The sequence below is a fragment of the Phycodurus eques genome, chromosome 3, assembly GCF_024500275.1.
Source record: "Phycodurus eques isolate BA_2022a chromosome 3, UOR_Pequ_1.1, whole genome shotgun sequence".
Taxonomy (NCBI): domain Eukaryota; kingdom Metazoa; phylum Chordata; class Actinopteri; order Syngnathiformes; family Syngnathidae; genus Phycodurus; species Phycodurus eques.
In genome coordinates, this window is record NC_084527.1 from 4,050,098 (window position 1) to 4,064,089 (window position 13,992).

The 13,992-nt window shown below is 39.4% G+C and overlaps 3 protein-coding genes across 5 annotated transcripts; 2 read left to right on the forward strand and 1 right to left on the reverse strand.

The window, feature by feature from the left end:
- Positions 1-1,002: 1,002 nt before the first annotated feature.
- med22 (mediator complex subunit 22) lies at positions 1,003-6,860 on the forward strand. 3 transcript variants are annotated; one of them, XM_061671516.1, is made up of 4 exons: positions 1,003-1,469; positions 2,599-2,679; positions 2,901-3,109; positions 6,181-6,860. In XM_061671516.1, exons 1-4 carry the CDS (start codon positions 1,347-1,349, stop codon positions 6,374-6,376), a joined length of 609 nt encoding a protein of 202 aa, XP_061527500.1. In that variant the 5' UTR covers positions 1,003-1,346; the 3' UTR covers positions 6,377-6,860. The 3 variants fall into 3 exon arrangements, with proteins under 3 accessions (XP_061527500.1, XP_061527501.1, XP_061527502.1); XM_061671517.1 differs by lacking the exon at positions 6,181-6,860 and adding an exon at positions 5,945-6,169; XM_061671518.1 differs by lacking the exon at positions 6,181-6,860 and having other exon boundaries at positions 2,901-5,935.
- On the reverse strand, positions 6,696-9,016 carry c3h9orf78 (chromosome 3 C9orf78 homolog). The gene is made up of 9 exons (XM_061671514.1): positions 8,838-9,016; positions 8,622-8,681; positions 8,409-8,460; positions 8,228-8,298; positions 8,064-8,141; positions 7,573-7,770; positions 7,367-7,503; positions 7,184-7,291; positions 6,696-7,090 (listed from the first exon to the last, which is right to left on the reverse strand). The coding sequence occupies exons 1-9, from the start codon at positions 8,978-8,980 to the stop codon at positions 6,993-6,995; spliced, it is 945 nt and encodes a 314-aa protein (XP_061527498.1). The 5' UTR covers positions 8,981-9,016; the 3' UTR covers positions 6,696-6,992.
- Positions 8,866-13,373, forward strand: nfu1 (NFU1 iron-sulfur cluster scaffold homolog (S. cerevisiae)). The gene is made up of 9 exons (XM_061671515.1): positions 8,866-9,115; positions 10,569-10,607; positions 10,806-10,888; positions 10,976-11,111; positions 11,545-11,611; positions 11,691-11,808; positions 11,902-11,965; positions 12,055-12,229; positions 13,048-13,373. The coding sequence occupies exons 1-9, from the start codon at positions 8,979-8,981 to the stop codon at positions 13,078-13,080; spliced, it is 852 nt and encodes a 283-aa protein (XP_061527499.1). The 5' UTR covers positions 8,866-8,978; the 3' UTR covers positions 13,081-13,373.
- Positions 13,374-13,992: the final 619 nt, after the last annotated feature.

Consider the following 13,992-nt stretch of genomic DNA (forward strand, 5'->3'; position numbering starts at 1 on the left):
AATTAGCAGGCCCCGACCACAGGCAGGTCACACTCAAGAGTTCAAATATTAAGAAATCACTGAAATGACATGTTCTTCACTGAGATGAATGTCATTGGTCATTAATGATAACAGAACGGTAATATGAGCAGCTGGTTATTTCAGAAGTGTGTTCCAAACCGGTAGCCTTTCGCAATACTCTGTACCCAAGAAGTCGCTAAGTAGTATGGAAAAGATTTGAGTGATCATAGATTGTCCTTAGTTGGTGGATGCCATAGCATCCTTTTACGAAAAAAAGAAATGTTAGATATATCTTAGTAGTTATCATTTATTTGCTTAGCTTGCATTAGTATTTTGCATTAGTAGCCTGCATTAGTATTATGGACAATATTTAGATAGAAAGATGTCTCGCCTTCAAGAAGATGACTCAGCAACATTTGATGGAAGGGCGCCTTGACCAAGGACGTGATCGGATGTGGTCGGGGACGGGACAGGTGTCGTCTGGTCCTATGTTTTGTGTTGTGTCTTAATGCTTAGAATATTATGTCTTGTAGAACTCTCCTATTTTCAAATAAATGTAGGAGCGACGGGGGAGATTGTTTAGAGCGTGTTGAGAGGCTGTAACCTGAACAATCTCCCATGCGCCCTCCTCATGAGTAAAATGACCAACGTCTTCATTCCTTTTGTGTTTATTCATAATAATGTTTGGTGAGATAAATCCAACAAGAAAAGTCCAATATTTTAAAACTAATGGTTTTGAATGGTTAGAAGAAAATAACTTAATAACATTCTGAACCATAAACACAGATTGTTCTTTGAGGCGCTTGAAAAATGGCAGTGGTCTCATATGCTTGAAAGGCATTTAAAAAGACAAAGTCAAAAACATATAGTGTACTGTGAATACGTCGATAACTGACCGAAACGAATGGGTTGATAATAATTTCTGTATCCTACGACTCTGTATTTGTTGTTGTTTTTGGTCATGTGCTCACTGGGTGGCGGTAGTCACCACACATCGCGGATGTCACCCGCCACTCCTGTAACGTAAAAGAAGACGACAGCACTTTGTCGTTCACGTCTCTCATTAATCTTCGCAAACAACGATTTAGAGAGCATGTAGGGACTTTTTTTTGTTTTTTTCCCCCTGAACGTACTTTCACAGCATAAACCTCACAAAGACACGTCTGTTAGTTTATTTTTTCGGAACAAGGTTTCACGTGCGTGTCTTGCTAGCTTGTAGTGCTACACGCTGCTAATTGTGATCGTTGCTGCAAATTTCATATTTTGCTCTCGCTCTCAGTGGACGAATGCGTCTATGTTCATGGGAATACTGTAGGTAAAACCAGTGTTGCCTTTGCTTGAGCACAATGGCGACCCAGAGAGTGCTTCCTCAGAGCAAAGAAACTCTGCTCCAGAACTACAACAAGAGGCTGAAAGATGACATCAGGTCCATCCTGGACAACTTCACTGAGATCATCAAAACTGCCAAGGTATTTGTGTCTACGGGGCCTCTTTTCATGTTTGTGATTCCAATTCCAAACAACGGGGAAAGATCAGAAGCTATGCGGCGGGCAGTTATTCAAATTCAATTAATTGGTCCAAAAAGTACTTGTTCATCTACTGCACTGTTGACCAACCTTAAGAAGTCAAGGCACTCATTTTACATTAGAAAAATCTCTGCACACTCCTGCACAAAAATGTCACAAAACGTATGAATACCGAAATAATGTTGATATCCTCCATGACTTATTTTGTTGTATGAATGATGAATTTATTTTGTCCTCTGCCATCTAATGGAAGAGCATTGAATTGTTATGCCTGTCAGTGGATGTCGCTGGCATAGATAGATGAACATAGGTATATTTGCAATGAATGAATAATAATTTCAAGACAAATACAAGATGAAATTGGATAATTTCCCGCAGAACCCCTGATAATGACAGTCTTATAACTAACCTCCACTGTAGTAAAATCATAATTGCAATAGGGATGCACAATAAAACAAATAAAAAATATCTGACCAAATATGAGTACAAGTACTTACATTTGAGTACTTGCTAATATTGAGTATCGATATTTGATAGTGACATTATGTCCTGCAATTTTCATGAAATGTTTTATTTTAATAAAATATTATTTAAAAAGCACAACCCAATCTTTTGTTGAGCACGGAATAAATTTCACAAAGATATACTGGTAACACTTAAACAGATGGCTGTTATCGAGTGTTGTGGTACCTGAGTATTTTTTTTTTACAAATACAGACGTACAGTATCAGCACCGATAGCTTGTATCGGTGCATCCCTAAACTACAATAAATGTGTATGCGAAAAACACATCTCGGACATGCATATAAAATAATCAATTGAAAAGCAGAAAAAACAGTGTTAACTGAACGGGTCTTCTTGTACAGCGGGACGACATATTCTTGCATCGCTGAGCAAGCTAGTTCACTGCGCGCCATTCGTAGCCGCGAGACATCATAGTGTATGTCAGTACCGCCGCATACTGTCATTTTAAATATTTTTTTTTTGCTACTTTTCCGTGACCCACTTTTAAGTTCAGGCCCACTAGTTGAGAATCACTGCTCTAAATCAGTGTCATTGTTTGAACTCTCAGATAGAAGACGAGACGCAGGTTTCTCGAGCAACTCAAGCAGAGCAAGACCATTATGAGATGCATGTACGAGCAGCTAATATTGTAAGTATAAACACCTGAAAAAAAACATGCTGAATGTCTATTTATATAACTGAATGGATTTAAATCCTCTTTGGGTTTACATAAAGTTTAACGGTCATGTCTAAAGTTCTCTTAAAGTTTATTTATTTTGAAAGTACATGAAAATGGATGGATGGAACTCAAACCTCTGAACTGTGAGGCAGCTGCGCCAACCACTGCTGTAACGCGTGTGGGCCCATCAGGTCCGCGCTGGCGAGTCGTTAATGAAGCTGGTGTCGGATCTGAAGCAGTTCCTGATCCTGAACGACTTCCCCTCGGTCAACGACGCCATCAGCCTGCAGAACCAGCAGCTGTGCTCGCTGCAGGAGGAGTGCGACAAGAAGCTGACCTCACTGCGCGACGAGATCGCCATCGACCTGTACGAACTCGAGGAAGAATATTACTCCTCCAGGTACAAGTAGACTTACTCGCCACCGCCCATCCCGCCGCGGTCCTGCGCTCCCACCCTCACCATTCGCCGCTAAGCCCCAGAAGCCGTCATCCTGTTCGTCGTCGTCGTCATCATCATCCAGTAGTAGCTGTGTGTGAGTGCTGGATATGCACCATGTATAGTCACATAGTTGCCTTCCCCACGTAATCTAGTGCCTTACATTTTACTGCTCTTTGAAATGAGAATGGTTGAGCTTTAAGAAGCTACTGAACAGAATATCAGCAGAGTAATATCAGCACTTAAAATATGAGAGCAAAACAGGTACTCTATGTCTCAACATTTGGTGCCCCACCCCGACTGATAATTGATGTAGATTAGCAGTTACCGTCCCACCCCCCAACCTTTAAACCAAGGCACATATTTTAAAAATCAGGCGGCACACCACCAGACAAAAATTGAAAACTGATATGATGATGTCATATCGATTTACTCACAAATTGAATTCCCCGGTGTGAAATCTGGGCCTGTTTAGTTGAACAGAAAGTTATCATTCTGTTGTCTGAAACAGGTGGACCCAGGATAATTGTACCTTCTGCTATCTAGTGGAAGAGCATATCTATGTTCTGCCCGTCGCTGTACGTCACTGGCAAAGCTAGAAGAACAAAGTTGCACTAGTTGTAGAAAATAAATAAAAACATTTTTGAAAATGTGAGATTGAATTGAAATGGAATTTAGCTCACTGCTGGTCAAAAGATTTAGAACACCCCATTTGAAATTCATGCATTTCAATGTTTCATAGTCTGAAATAAAGGCATATAACAAATAAACCAAGTTACCAAAGAAATCGTGGAATCAATCTATAAACAAAAAATGTATTCTCAGCTTTTGAATCATTAAAGTAGCCACCCTAGGCAAATATAAAATAAGAGCTAAACACTCTTATGGCATTCTTTCTACAGTGGAAGTCAAAGAGTCTTCAGAAAGTTCTTCCCAACTCTGTTGCACATGTTCCCATAAATGTGTGGGTAAAAAAAATACTCCTGAAAGGTGCTTGCAGCCTCATGTTATTGCGTTTTATGCATAAACTGCATTTGCTTCCATTAGGTTGAATTTTTGGGTACATTGATATTTTTATTATCTATCATTTATTCTTATTTAAAGATTCATTTTACACAGAATTTTTTTTACATATTGTTTGTTGAAAAGTAGTGCAATAAAAATAAGGGGTTTTCCCTAACGTGAGGAATAATTGTGATTAATAATCATGATTACAATATTGATCAGAATAATCGTGATTATTATTTAATAGCCATAATCCTGCAGCCCTAGTTTGTACCATTTCAAGCAGTTGAACTACTTGACATTCAATTTTAAAAAATGGCGGGGCGTTCAAAAATGTTCGACCGGTAGTGTAGCTGACACTAATGTGCTGTGGTCGGAATCACTTTATAAGGAGAGCAGAAGATTTGGATTTTACATTTTCAGCCTCACGAGCAGAAGGAAGATCATTAAATTGATCTGATAGTTTGAAAATAAAAGAAGTATATTTATGGATGAATATGTAGTTGATGGTCAAAAAGCTCTTTAAAGAAAATTAGCACTCTTTTTAAATGAAAGTGTATGACAGTACACTCACCGGCCACTTTATTAGGTAGACATTGCTAGTGTGCAACAATCGTCCTAAATTTGGGCGTTTAAACTTGGGATGACCATTTGACTGCATTGCCTTGATCAGCTACGGAGCCGTCAATTAATCAGTTACAGTTCATTTTACGTTAAAGCGCTAACAAAAGTGTAGTTTTAATATTGTTTGGTTAGACTTCACTCCTGTCACATTGCATTAGTGTAAGTGAGGGATAGGAGATTCTCTTTGCGAATATCCTGGACTCCTTGTTTCCATGCCAGTTTCTTATTGAGCAGAATTCTGCAGCTCAGAGGAGTTGAGCCCTGTCGAAGGTCTGTGTGGACGTAGCAAAACGTCCTTTGTGTTGTTCTTCCAGAGAGTCTGTTAACAGCTCCTCTGCCAGTTACAGTACACGCTCCATTTGGCCTCAATTGGCGAATTTGGAACAAGCTATTAATCAGCTAATCAATTACACTGCTCATTTGTGATGTGTGTATGTATGTATGTGTGTGTGTACTAAGGGGGGCTAGAAAATATGATGGTGCAGCACCATCTTATCAAATTCTGACCCATTTGAATGTGGAAATTGAAGCTCATCAGATGAGACGTTTTTGCTATGTTCGGTTGTACAATTTTAGCCTCTTCTGAGGTTGTGGTGTGGTCATGTTGAGCGTTTAGCTTTGCTCTTCTCCATACTTTGTAACCAGTGGGTTGCGTTACTGTTGCCTTTCGATCGACCACGCGACACTGAGTCATTCAAACTTCCCCAGTCTGGTGTGCTGGTTTGTGATTGGCTGATAATGTGTAGGTTTTTACATTGAGGAGTAATTGAATAGGTGTCCCTAATTAAGAGTCTTAGCCTTAGTCTTGGCCATATTAGGTTGTTATTATTATTATAGTTCCTTGTGTGACTGACTAATTCATCAAATTGTTGCAGATTTTACTTTGCGTAGACACAACAGATGCTGTTAATTCAAATTGAATACTGGTAGGGGAGACATTTTGTTTTTTGAAGGCATTTCCCTCCAAATATTGGCTTCCATCCTTGTGTGACTCAAACTGTAAAAAATAAATAAATCATTATACTGATTAAGAAATAAAATAGAGAGGAAAACTGGAGTAGTTTGTCTTGTTTTTGTACAAGAAATCAATGAAGTGTGTGTGCATTCTTTTTGTCACTCGCTGCATTTGCTCTGCTTGCCCCTCCATCGTCACCTAATCATTTTGACAAGCTCTGACCTGATCAGCATTGGCTGGAAGTTCTTCAGCGGCTGTCATCGTCTGCATCAATATTCCAGTTTCTGGCGCTTGTTGCTTAACCTCCACGCTTGTCTGTGACTGACGGAGCTTTCGTAGGCGTATGAATGTTGCTTGTTCTCACTTGGCACTCTTGTCTGCTCCTCTCCTGCTATGCTGTGCCTCTGCTGCGCTGATTCTTTGCCTCCTGATGGCCTTCCGCAACTCAAAGCTACAATCAGTGGGACAGTGCCGACCTGCCCTTGTGCGAGGCGTACCGGCGGCGGGACAGTTGGGCATCCCCGGGCAGCAGCTGCGACTCCAGCCAAGGGGAGCAAGAGGACACGGAGGGACCCCCGCAACAAGAGGTCAACCCGCAACACCACCTCAACGGACACGCAGGCTCCGCTCCCATCGAGAAACCGTGAACTGTGGAGAACTTTTGAATCATGAAATTGTTGACTTTCAGAAGGAACCTTACTTCCTTGGGATTGAGAAAATTATGAAATACATTCCACTGAGTATCATCTGTTTTCATACCGAAAAGCTTTTGTTTCCAGTTACTTGATTTCTTTACCATATTAGCATTAAAAGAAGTCTCCACGGAAGTGAAAATCTAGTGAGCTCAAGTTTTTTTATTCCCAATGTCATCTAGCAAATGTGCAAATTTCCATTAATTGCATGGTTAGACCGGACTCCTTTAATTTATCATTTTAATTTGTAACAAGTCCTGAACTTACTCCACAACACAATGCCAATAAATAACATAAATGGTGATGGTGTTTTTTTGTGTTTTTAATCAAGAAAAATGAATGTAATGAACTTGAAATATGTACATTATTTACAAAGCACAACATTCTCATGGTAGCCATCAGTAACAGGTAGGACGATTCAACCTGCGCTTCTGTCATGGTAGTCCTAGGCAGCCACTTTTTTTAAACAATTATTCTTTTTCAGAAAGTACAACATACAAAAAGGATTAAGAAAAACATTTGCCGGCAGAGAAGGGATGGAAGCCGTTGCAGCTGTTTGCAATAAAACATCTTAATATCGTCGATTCATCTTCTTGAACTTCTCGTAATGGTAGTCATCGGTAGCCTTTTCGTTATTTGGTCGTTTGCGGAAGTTAGGTGGCTCTGATGCTGTGGAGTAACATGGTTAAATGAGAAATATGTTGCAAATACATGATCACAAAAAAATAATAATAATTTACATCAATTCAGGTGGACACTTACTTTCCAGCCCAGGTTTCTCAGTGTCCCCCACACGCAACGGCCTTGCTTTGGGTTCCTCTCGATCTCGTCTGTGATGCCTCTGAGCTGTGTTGGCGTCCTCGTGATAGACTGTAGGAAGAAGACATTGATGTGGTAAGGGGACATTTCTCCATTAAAACACATTTACATCATGTTTAGACCTACAGCGGTTGTGCTGGACATAGTTTACAGCAATGTTGGTAGGTACAAATGATGTTCCATTGTCTTTTTTCTTGTTCCTTTGTTCTGCAAGCAGCTTGGCTTTTGCCTCCTCTGTCTGGATGATGTTCTTTATCTTTGCACTGGAGAATAGCTAAAGTGTTAGTTGTTTCCAAAAGTATGTCATTAAATAATTGTAAAAGTCTACGTACTCAATACCAAGGTCGACTTCAGGGATGCCACTCAGCATCTGATTAGACAACATCTCCTCCGTCTTCTTGGCAGAGTTGACTCGGATGTTCTCGGGCAGCTCGTACAGGTGGTCCTCTGCATTTTTCACCTTGACTTTTTGTTCCTCCGCTTCCACGAGGCCCTTCTTTCTTCTCAGCTCTGTCTCAATGTATTTCATCCTGTCAGGAAGTATTTATCAAACAAACAGGTGTGTTGAAATCCGGTCTGACCACATATTATTTGTTAAAATACAAATTGCCAATAAATAATCAAAACATCAATCATTTAAAAAAAATCTACCCATAAGACACTTGCTTAAAAGATCTATATTTAATGTATATACAGCTGAATTTCTATAAAAATATATTAATGAATTCAAAAAAAGAATTCTGTTCTGAATTAAGACAAATTGTATTTGTATTCCACAATTGTTAGTTTAAAAAAAAGTGTAAAAGAGAAGACAAATGCATACATGTCTGCATCTTCGTCTCTTCTGTTTGTTTCAGCTGAAAAGGAGGTACCCAGGTTAAGGTCTGTATCGTCCTCTGTCCTATAGAGATCAACACATGATACTATATTAAAGTCAATGCTAAACTGAATATGAAAAACAATACAATCAACAAGTGGTCTACGTACATGTCTCGATTCCGATCCTTTACTTTCTTCATGTCAACAACCCCTCCAGTTTTTAGTTTAAAAGGGTCATTCTGTAAGATGAGTGGATGTTATTCACAGCACAGTACCAATACAGTAACCCAAGTGTATTGGTCAAAAAGGTACATGTTCTTTAATGAAAGTAAAAGAGGGTGCTACTTACATCAATCTCAACCTCAGGTGGCAATTTTTCTCCAACCAATAACGCAGTCACGCTGTGAACAAAATAATCATAAACACACATCCATCCATCCATTTTGTGTACCGCTTATCATCACTAGGGTCGCGGATAATCATAAACACTTGCTTGCTAATACATTGTATGTAACCTACTTATTTGTAGCTTGCGTTGCAATTGAAACACATTACAAGTTACCTGACTCCGTTCTGTCGTCGCCGCAGGCTCTGTAGTTCTTTAGCCTCTTCTACTTTACATCTAAACGGAAGAAGGGCCATAATAACATTAAGATCGGAGACGGGGGGGGAATAATTTAAACTCATTATGTCTTGACTACTGGGTACTGTGGGAGCGATTAGCTCTGTTGGCTAGCAAGTTAGCTCCGTGTCCCTCTTGTTATATGTAGTATATTACCTGACTTCTTGAGTCGTTTCATCCTCTTCCACATCCGAAGAATCTCTTCTCCTCCTAAAATGTTTGCCAGAAGGCATTTTAATATCTTTCGGTGTGTAAACACTGTACTTTACTATACACCGAAAAAGCGGTCCTGGTAGCATGCGGGGGACAACTATAAACGGCGCACAACAACATATTGCCAGCCACTTCCGGTCACAGTCAATTACCAAAACAAACATGGCGACTTCCAGACAGGTCGGCAGTTTGCTGGCTATATCCGGCAGACTTTTGCGTCCGTAAGTTTATTTTTTCCCCTTCAAACGGGACATTTCCTTTGTTACCATAAATTATTGTACATACCAGTGCCCTCAATTGTTACATTTAACGTTGGTCAAGGTTAGCTGCTAGCGGCTATTAAGCTAAAGTAAGGGTGACATACTGGTTACGTGATGTCACCTGTTTTAATATAACAGAGGCTTTAAAATGCCATGCGTAAACAATGGCTGCCTTTAATCACTAAATTGATATTTACAACAACAAGAACAAAAACTGGCGATGCAGAATAGTTTTGAACAACGAGAGTTAACTTTGCTCGCCTTGGCAACGTGATGGCGTTATGATTGGTTTGGGAACGACACCATACTACCCGTCAAACACAAGGCCCAGGGGCCAGACCCGGTCCGCAACATCATTTTACGTGGCCCCCAAAAGCCAATCATGTACTTGACGTTTCTTTCTAAAATCTGGACCTAAACTGCAAATTGGTTCACTATTAAGAACATTGAGATATTGCCCAACCCCTTTTTTAAAATACATTCAACAAACTATTTACCTTTGCATTTAGCCATCAATTTGCTGTATCTCTATATGAGTCCATTCTATATTTGGGTCAATGACATGATATGCATATTTTTGCATCCAAGTCCATTTACAAAAAAAAAAAAAAAAAAAATCTATTCATGACCTTTATTACTTACTTACTTTATTTATTTCATAAATGTTTCAGTAAATTCACATCATTACATTCTTATGATATGTTTGATAGGACATCAAAAAAATTATTTCAGTAAACTTATAATTCTCACATCAGATGATGTTTATTAAGCATTATGAGGCATAATTTGACATTTGCAGCCATTCCAAAATGTATTTAATTACCCGATACGGCGACGATGATAGACTCCTGAACGAGCCTGGTAAATTTATTTTGCGGTTTATAGCATGCCGTGAAAGTTTGCACAAGTCACATCAACATATAAAGTGCCTTGAAATTGATGGTTTTTGACAAATTGTGGAAAAATCTTAAGCATTGACTGATTTAGAAAAATTAAAAACAGAGATCAAATGGGTTTTCCAACTACGTCTTTGGTGGGGAATCCCAAGGAATTTCTCACAACAGCCATCGAAAAGCGAGTCTTTTTTTTTTTTAAATAGATCGCGATCAATAATAAATACCGATGGATAGAAATGTAAGTAGTGAGGGGAATGTAACTCAATATAACGTAGTAAAAGTAGATTTTCTTAACAAAAATACTTAAAAATAAAGTATGTTGCATAGAAACTACTCTGGCAAGTACAGTCTATCCAAAAATGTACTTGAGTAAACGTAGCTCATTACTTATACCCACCACTGCTGACAAATCATCTACCACAATAAAAATGACCAGAAGAAGAGTTTGCAATTACCATGTAGTTACCAGATAAGCTAACAGTTATCATAGTGTTTTTTTTCTTCTTTGTGTATTCCAGCGGTCTGGATTCCCTGTGGCACCATGCTGCCTCACACAGGTTAGTCTTTGTACTACATTAGATGAGGCGACTCGTGATTGTTGGTGGCGTTATGTGTGCGTGGTGTGCTGTGTAGGTCATCTCAAGTGCACCACACACTGGAGTACGCTCATGTATATTTATTAGTGTGATTATTTTTTTTATTTTATTTTTTTTTTTTGTTCCTGTGTTAATAATTCCCCATTGTCTTTCTGGCAGTGGATGTCAGAGTGCTGGTTTTCACTGGCTTTCACACAACACGGTGGTCAAGAGCAGATGGCCTCAGCACTGGGTTGTCCCTGGTCTGTAAACCGCCTTTGCGGGCATCTTCGCTACTTTGTGTTACGGTAGTGATGGTGTTTTGTTCATTGGGCAATGTATCTTTACAGGGAGGAGCATGTTTGTACAGACACAGGACACGCCAAATCCAAACAGCCTCAAGTTTCTGCCTGGACGTATCGTTCTTGAATCAGGAACTATGGATTTTTCCAGCCCTCGTGAAGCATACACCTCGCCCTTAGCTAGGTTTGTAGTTACTGGAGGAAATAAGACCACATTAACATCACTCTACTGTGGCACGTTATTGTGTGCTGTTATACAGAACTTCTGGCACATAATCAACTCATTATATTGAATTAATTTTGTATCTGGACATAATGTTTCTGCTGGCCATTACATGTTTTTTTTTCTTTCGTGTACAGTACTTAAATATTCTCGATCAGTGTTTCTTAACCTTTTTTGAGCAAAGGCACCTATTTTACAGAAGAATATCACGGCACACCACCAAACAAAAATGGCAGATACAGGGGTTAATTATGTCATCTGGCGGAGGTGCACCCCTGATCATCTCTGACAGCAAACTGTTGTAGATTAATTAGAACCATTTTTTCTTTAATGTATTGGTTTTTTTAGACAAGGAAAGAACTAAACAAAAGGTATTGTTCTGTGTTGTCTGCAGACAGCTATTTAGGATTGATGGCATCAAGAGTGTCTTCCTGGGTCCTGACTTTATCACCATAACCAGGGTAAAGCCGACTGGGTTAAAAAAACCAACACAATGTAATTGAGTCGTCCGTTAACATTTTTTTTTTGGTCCTCATTTAGGTTGATAAAAATATTGAATGGAAGGTAATGAAACCTGATGTTTTTGCTGCCATTATGGACTTTTACGCCTCCGGGCTTCCTGTCGTCAATGAGGATGCTAAACCGAGTGAAGACACAGGTAAAAGTGAACCGGCTATGCTTGACAATATGCTTCATGGACTCTTCTTTTGAAGGACTCAAGAGGAAGGACTTTTTTTTTTTCACTTTGCAGCACCATCAGATGACGACGATGAGGTAGTTGCAATGATCAAAGAACTGTTGGACACTCGAATAAGGTAGTTGCCGTTATTGCGACGCTCTTCAGGTATCGACAGCCAACCCTTGGGATGGAGGCATTTTGTCATTTTGCCCACATTTTCCTCAGACCCACAGTGCAGGAAGACGGAGGAGATGTTGTGTATCGTGGCTTCGAGGATGGTGTGGTGAAACTGAAGTTACAGGGATCCTGCACCAGTTGTCCCAGCTCCATTGTCACCTTGAAGAATGGAATCCAAAACATGTTGCAGTTTTATGTCCCAGAGGTTGAATCAGTAGAGCAGGTTGGTTGTGTTTCCAAACCACATTTTCCACTGTTTTATTTTCTCGTTACACACATCCTATTTCCTCATGTAAATGGTATACAGTCATCCGCTAAAGAGAGGGTTTTGCTGTTACGTACAGGGTTTCTGTAAATCCTTTAAAAGTCTTACATTGAATTTCCCAAATGTAAAAATGGCACAATCGAGAGCTCTGCCTTTCAAAGTTGCCACAGAGACATTAAACAACATTGCTATATTTTCCTCATACTTTTTGTCAAGAGTTTGGAATTTCTGTTTGGCATTTCACCATAACTGCGATCAGAGCAAAACAACTAAAAATCACTCCGTTGTTTCTGGGAACATGAGCAAGTTTTACATATGTACCTATGCTTAACCTTCATTCCACAATGTATCCAATTCATTATAAAGATCTATTAAGAAGTGTGGGAATGACGGCTTTAAAGTCATTCTGGTGTAGATTTGTTTTTAACTTGTGAAAAATTAGCAGATACACTATGGTTTTAATTAACTAATTGTTTAAAAAAAAAAAAAAAAAAAAGTGACTAATAATTTCAACCAGTTCCACACAACTGTATTTTGTCAATTTTTTAGGGCTAGAATTTCAATAACTTGAACTGTAGCGTTCAGATTTTAAAAGTCATAATATTGTTTGTCGTATTTGTTGCATTTAACGTCATCTGTGGAAGTAATGACCTCACACAGAAAGGAGAGTTCACGGTATATAATGTGTACAGTAGGAACCGTTTGAAGAATAAGCTCAAGCATTGTTTATTGCAGTTTTAAAAAAAAAATGTTCTTCTTTCCCACCCACCCTACAGGTGAAGGATGAGGAGGAGGCTGCTCAAGTGTGACTAACATTCAGCGAGGACCACATGCGCACATTCCTCTCAGCACTGGCCAATAAGGAGCACCCAAGTGGCTCAAATACCACACAATGGGAGCATTCATCAGCCACTATGTTTATCATAAATTCACATGATTCAGATTGTTTATACTGAACAGTATTTCAACATAGAGCAACTTCTTTTCAGCCATTTCATTTATCAAAATACATTAAGGTACATGACCTCAAGTTGCTCCTCCAAATGGCTTTTTGTTTAAAACGCACAATATTTATATTAATAAAGTTTACTTATTAACTGTTCCTGTATTTATTTTGTGAAGAGAGAAACGAATAATCCTTACATTTTATAACTACAGTGTGGATTCTAATGTTGTTGAGTAGAGGGGGGCGTTAACTTATTTGGCGAATGGCACAAAGTCTGTCATTATGCTGTGGTACTGACGGATCCGGATCCGTCTGCCCACAGATTTGTACACGTCGATCCGACACGCTCATTTTTAACTCCGTGCCGACGGCCACGCCAAGCTAGGGAGGTCAAAGTCGTCAGCGCATTCCGTGTGTGTGGACGGCAAGGAAAACAAAACAAAATTTAAAAAAAAAGACAGGATGCAGGTACATTGTGCTGCATACAGTTGCGTAAAACGCCGTACAATTACGACAAGGCAACTGGGAGTAGCTTTCGCATGTAATAATGTTTTTTTTATTTATTCCGAAGGTGTATTGATATAATGGGCTTTGGCGTTGACAAAACAGTAACCCTCAAAAAATCTATAGAGAAACGAGCAAGTTACGACTTAACCGTGCATTACATTGTAAGGGAACGACGACCTCCCCAACATGGCCGCCACGTCGGCATATCGGAATAGCCCGGCTCTATCAGCGCGCTGGTGTTCATATCTATGCGTCTGCCACGTCAAGA